Raw genomic sequence first — 6,390 nt, 5'->3', positions numbered from 1 at the left:
AAAATAAGTCACAGTATATATTTGGATTCATCTAAGGTGGGAATTAAGTTATCTAAACATGATATTAGAGCTTTCAAACTATTCTAGTAAACCAGTCCGGCTTCCTGTAAATCATGTAGACATTCTGCAGTTTTTTCTTTTCCGTGTGTGGACATGAAACATAAATCAATTTTCTTTGGAATGTATACGCACATTGTTTATTAAAATAAACTAAGTAATGGGGGGCATTACAACAAAGATCTATGTTTTTTTTTCTCTCACAACATGTTCATTTTTCTTCAATATCAAAAGTTACTGCTAGCTCTTTTAGAGGTGCTTTACATTCACATTTATTATCTTCTATCATTGGAGCTATCTTCACCATCACCATTCTGTTATACAAAGGACTATCTTTTGCTCCCTTCACTATTCTCTATCTTCATTTGGTGCCTTCTTTGATATTCCATTATGAAGAGGATTGTATTTTACTCCCATGACATAACACACTCCTTCTACAAGTGCTTCCACCTTCATAAGTTAGGATCATGCATTTATCTTGAATCATTTTATCGAATCTAGAATCTATTGGTTCACCCCTTAGCACTAGTCTTTTAGACATGGACACTTCGGGCCTATTGTATTAGTATATACATAATTCATTATTTCATTCATTTTGTAAGCTTTTAAGTCAATTAAATTTTAGGGTTTTTTGTACACTTTGTTTTCTCCATTGCAAAGGTTATTGCTTCTTTGCAAGCCTCTCCTAAAGGGTTGTTGATTTTGCAAAGGCAGCTGGATAGGAACTCATGAGCAGTTGGGGATAAGGGAGTGTAATGAAATCTTATAGGTCAAACGTATTGAGCAAGTTAGGAATAAGGGAGTGTAATGAAATCCTGTAAGTCAAATGTATTGAGATAGAATTCATATTGCATGACTAAATGATGACATAATTCATCCCATTTAATTTGGTCAATGAAGAGATTGGGTAGGATAGGGGCACCTACCCTTGCGATGCAAGAAGAGGGAGATGAGGATGAGATCTCTTAGAAGAGAGGGGAAGGGAACATGCAAAAAGATGGTAAATAGGAGGGATAGTCTAATTATGGTTTACATCTTGAACCACATAAATCTTGGCATTAGCACTCCTGAACATGACAATATTTGTGATTATTCTCACAATCTTGGTAATCTTCATGGCACTCCTCATGATCTTGATTCAGTTCTTGATCCATAACACGATCCTACCAGCCCTAATGGTCGAATGTATTGAATCCCTTGAAATTGTGAAAATGAAAGCCACAGAATCCTACTAGTCATAATGGTCTAGCATATTGAATCTTTTGATGATAAATTGCTATGAAAGGTCCATCATTTGAATCCTTGACAAAGCTTCCACATGACCAATTAAACATAAGATGAGAAGAGGACTGAATGGAGAGAAAACTTGGCATGTTGCAGAGATGGCAGTATGTTGGAGCATTTCTATACCACAGCGCACTTTGCAAAATATACTATGTGAGTGTGCAATATGCAAGCAATGAAGGGAAAATAGAGAGAAGAAATAGTATATGTTGAAGAAAATCAAATTCAAATATAATTGAGATGACTAGGAGAAATGTTGATACAAGAACCATGCATGTGCACTTGGCATGTCAAGGCATTAGACTTCAAAAGGAAAGAAACACAAAAATCTCACAAAAGAGAGAGGAGAGAAAATGATGGTTGGAATTGCGAGAATAGTAGGAAGATGCTGGATGTATACCATGCAAAGGACAAGTAATGATTGCCACATAAGTAGAAAAAAGAAATATATTTGCTAAAAATATTTTGAAATAGGATTATTGACCATAAAAGGTGCCAAGTGTTGCAAATAGAATGCCATGTGGATCAAAAAGTGGCAATCTACTGCCGATATACATGGCTTGGAAACTACTAGTAGTGGAAAATGCTACTAGTAGTGGAAAATGCTACCATTTGACTGCTCTCCTTTTCATCTCTTCCAAGATTTCACTTTGCCTTTGAGCTAAGGTTCTTATTTTCTGCTCTTGTTCCTTGATTTCTCTTTCTAGCCTCTTCTAGTCTTCTAGTTCTAGGACTACCCTCTTCTCCAAAATTTCCACGTTTTTTTTATATCCTTGGGCCCTCTCTTTTTGTCTTCCTATGAACTCCTTCATGGCATTCTGGGCTTTTTCCATCTATCCTTGCAATTCTTCTTGTTGCAAGATCAAGACCTTATACTCCCTTTGAATTCCCACTAGCTCTTGATTCTCGTCTTCAAGCCTTTTTCACCAGCTTTTCTCTTATTCCACCTTAGCCATGAGCTCTGCCTTTCGCACACTTATTTCTTTTTGGTAACTGGTCACTTGGTGGGTTCTCTCAAGCTAGAAGGCTGGTAGTGTCTCTTTCTCAACTTCTAACTTCGCAACGGCCATCTTATTTTCCTCCTTTGCTCTCTCTAGTTGTGAAGGAGTTCTTTGATGTAATCATCATAATTAGATAACGACGACAGTGCTGTAGGGAAAGTTGTTGTGGATGCTTCTATTCTCTATCTCTTGGGATCTTGTCTTGAGGACTCAACATCCGCAGTAGCTGCCAATCTCTTTGTTCCCTTCATTGGGGTTCCTCCACTTGCATCCTGAGAGCAATCTCTTTATTGACCAAAAACTACACCGAGGCCATAAGATTGCTTGCATCTACTGTGGTTGAAGTGCCTTGGGTGGGTGCAGAGATTGGGGTGGTAGGCACTAGGACAACTGGAATAGGATCAATCAAGCCCGTGCCCTCACCTTCTGTTACTGGGGATGGCGTGATTTTTGGCACTTGGACACTTGTTCATGGGCCTTCTTCTATGTATGGGTTCATAGCAACCAGTTCCACCTACCTGAACTTTTGCTTTCCTCTTCTTCGTTCCTCCCTAGCTGTTATGTTTCCTTTTTTGTTCTCCTCTTCCTCTCCTCGGATTTCTTGGACTCCTCTTTTATCTTCTCTAACTTAGCCTTTTCTTTTCTTTTATTTTCTTCCTTTGCCTTCTTGGATTCTCTTTGTGCCTTCTGCAAGTCGACTTTCTCTTTCCTCATTCTCTCTTCTTTTGCCTTCTCTTGGGGGGTTCTCTTCTTGGACTTTTTGGCCCCTCCATGGCTAGACCGTGTTTCCTGCTCTTCTTCTTCATCACTCACAGTTCTCTCACTAGACTGTTCCTACTCATGGTGGGGAGGTGACATGTTTGGTGTCTCACCAACTTCTTCTTCACCTTGTGCTTCCCCCAATGCCTCCCTGATGATGGAAATCAAGACCCCACCAAATCCTATGGTCGAGGCCTTAGATGATGACTTCATTCTTGCCTTGGAGGCCGAGGACTCTCCACCTGCGGGTCTTCCACCTATAGCCAATGCCTTTGGTGAGGTCTCGATTGTCTTCCGCACAAAGCCGTTCAAGTTCACTTCATCTAAAGATTTGGATGTAATGCTTTCGAGCATCAGCATGTTGATCCTACTCATTTGTGTGTTGTACCTTTGGCTGGAAAACAAGGCATGCACCATCTTGGCCTATAGTTGGACTTCTGGGTTAGGGATATCAGCTAAGCTGATGCCATCATTAGTGTGGACCAGAACTTTGTCCATTCCCAGTATGTTGTATACATCCCTTTTCGATCGTCTTTCCACTTTGTTGGCCAGGCCCCTAGGGAGTCCACCTTATAGAACATGTAAGATACCACGTGAGTTCAAAAGAAAGGGTATTATCTTTAGTAAAATTTACAGGATTATATTTACAAAAGGGGTTTTTAAATGCCACCATATTTGAGACTACAACACCTTGTGAGCTATCGTGTCTTCACTAAAGTGTCCTCCAAACAATTCCGTTATGTGCTTCTGTAAGTATGTCATGCATTTCATGCTCGCACACACACCTACATAACAAGCCATCTTGCCCTAGCCTATAGAGTTGGCCTGCTACCAAACTAATAGGGTTGTACTAGATAGGAACGTATAAAGTAGGTTGGGGATAAGGGAGTGTAATGAAATCCTGAAGGTCAACTGTATTGAGGATAGCCTTCATCTTGCATAACTAAACGATGGCATAATTCATCCCATCTAACTTGGTCAAGGAAGAGATTGGGTAGGATAGGTACATGCACTTGTGGTGCAAGAAGAGGGAGATGAGGAATGAGATGTCTTAGAAGAGGAGAGGAGAAGGGGACATATAAAAAGATGGTGAATAGGAGGGACAGTCCAATCATGATTTCTACCTTGAACCACATTAGTCTTGGCAGTGATCCTTGAGAACACAAAAATATTTGTGATGATCCTCACAATCTTGGTCATCTTCATGGCGATCCTCATGGTCTTGATTCAAATCTTGATCCACATGATCATACCAACCCACATAATCCTACCGGTCGTATCTGGTAGCTCCTCTCATTTGTGGGAAATAATAGAAGCAAGGTCGAGAGCAAAGGAGTACACGTGTGGAGCAAGCTAGGTGATGCAACGACTACAATGTGGTGAGTGTTGGTAAGTTTACATTCTATCTGTATCTAGATTTTTTGATTCATCAAGTATGTGAGTAGGCTAGGTGAGAAACAATCATGTGCTCTATAGGTCAAAATCCTTGAACAAATAAGGATGTATCCAATGGTCCTAACGTTGAGCATACAGTACAACCACCCAAATTTCAATCTTTGTGTTTTTCACTCAAGATCTCGTGTCAATGTTTGATTACTTTTATCACTAAACAGTACATAATATCTAAGGTATCAAGGTAGGTACATTATAGTGAATGAGTATCAATTATCTCAAACAAATGTAATGGATAGATATTAAGGCCAATCTTGTCACATTTACTCTACATAGGAGCATTAGACATAGGCAACATTATACATGAGAACAATCACAACAAGGAGACTACAACTTTGTATTTTGGTTTCTCTCTTACGCACAAAGCACATGGGCTAGCGACGTACACTTAGCAAATGAAAATGCATTGCGTTTGGACTAATAGAGGTGTATGCTAGCTAGCTGAACATTCATGGTCGAATTCGAGGGGCATGCGCACAGGTTGAGATATAGGCGATTGACAACCACAAATGTGTAGCTTGCCACCTACTCGCATATGATGTCCGAAGAGGGGTTCTCGAGCCTCACTTGGTGCAACTCATGTTGCTTGCGCAAGTCTTGCTCACCCCGTAATGCGCATTGTAGGAACCCTTTTACCGAAAGAAAGAAGCACTAAGGCGCTAGCCCAAAATTAAAGAGGAAGGGGGAAACGAAGTGTGTGAAAATGTGTGTTGGTATATTAAGGTGGAAAAGCGATACAAAATGTGGGGGCTGTTGTCCCCTTTGTTGGGATGGGACTACAAAGAAGTTTCCGGACTGCATTGCACGTGTTGTTAGCGTTACAGCATGGAAAACGGTGTTTTATTTGCAACCAGTATGGGATGGGTCGTAGAGAATAGGCTTCAGCCGGAGATGGGCACGTCGGTGATGGCGGGCTGGTTGGGCTGCTGAGTATGGCGCTTGGGCACGGTGATGGTGAGCACCCCATTCTCCACGCGGGCGCTCAGCTCCTCGGGCTTGGCGTTGTCGGGCAGGCGGAAGCGCCTCAGGAAGCTGCCGTGTGCCCGCTCCACGCGGTGCCACTTGTCGCCCTCCTGCTTCTCCTCCTTCCTGCTGCGCTCGCCGCTGATGCACAGCACGCGCCCGTCCTCCACCTGCACCTTCATCTCCTCTTTCTTCAGCCCCGGCAGGTCGGCCTGGAAGATGTGGGCCTCGGGCGTCTCCTTCCAATCCACCTGAGTGTTGGCCACGGCCGATGCCTCGCGGGCCAGCTGCCGCGACGGCTCGCTGTCCAGGAGGCGGAAGGGCCAGTCGGCAAAAGTCCTGCTGAAGAGGGCGGAGCTGCTGGCCGGGAAGGGATCCCAGGAGAAGGGGTCGAAGATAGCGCCGCTCTGGCCGAAGAATGGGCTCAGTGCCATATTCTAATCGCTCTGCTGGCTTAGCCTGCACTGCTTGCGCGTCTGAGAGAGGGAGTGGAAATAGAGATAAAACGTCGTATAGTGGCGTAGGCTATATATAGCCTGCGAGAGCGTGGACACTGATGTGAGATAAAGGCGGCTGGATTAGCTGCTCCGATGACCCCCTTCGCGGCTCGGGCTTCCTTTTAAAGAGGCAGGAGCCCTGCGATGTGTTTCCCCGAGAACTCCAGAACGGCCCAGAGGGTTCGGTTCGGGAACCCTCTAGGCAGAAAGCTCCCTTTCTTTTGAACTTGCCGAATCCTAAAGGCACGGTCATGTCAAGGTAACTAACCTCTTACCGACTCCCTTCCAAGCGGCTGCCGAACATCCATTTGGGAGAGGCAACATCTAGTAATGAATGTGTCGATTCTCAAACACATATGGAAGAAGAAAAGGAAGTG

At 43.2% G+C, this 6,390-nt stretch overlaps 1 protein-coding gene across 1 annotated transcript; it reads right to left on the bottom strand.

Annotated features, from left to right (window-relative positions):
* Positions 1 to 4,711: 4,711 nt before the first annotated feature.
* On the bottom strand, positions 4,712 to 6,102 carry LOC148037515 (18.1 kDa class I heat shock protein-like). Its single transcript, XM_087677318.1, has one exon. The coding sequence runs from the start codon at positions 5,948 to 5,950 to the stop codon at positions 5,435 to 5,437; it is 516 nt and encodes a 171-aa protein (XP_087533444.1). The 5' UTR covers positions 5,951 to 6,102; the 3' UTR covers positions 4,712 to 5,434.
* Between the last annotated feature and the right edge of the window lie 288 nt (positions 6,103 to 6,390).

The sequence above is a fragment of the Lygodium microphyllum genome, chromosome 4 (genome assembly GCF_053477565.2).
Source record: "Lygodium microphyllum isolate KBCC chromosome 4, Lygodium_microphyllum_v1.1.10, whole genome shotgun sequence".
In the NCBI taxonomy this organism is placed as follows: domain Eukaryota; kingdom Viridiplantae; phylum Streptophyta; class Polypodiopsida; order Schizaeales; family Lygodiaceae; genus Lygodium; species Lygodium microphyllum.
This window is presented reverse-complemented; position numbering and strand designations above follow the sequence as displayed.

Excerpts from the sequence above, each read along its gene's own strand:
- LOC148037515 (XM_087677318.1), bottom strand. The coding sequence starts at position 5,950 with ATGGCACTGAGCCCATTCTTCGGCCAGAGCGGCGCTATCTTCGACCCC.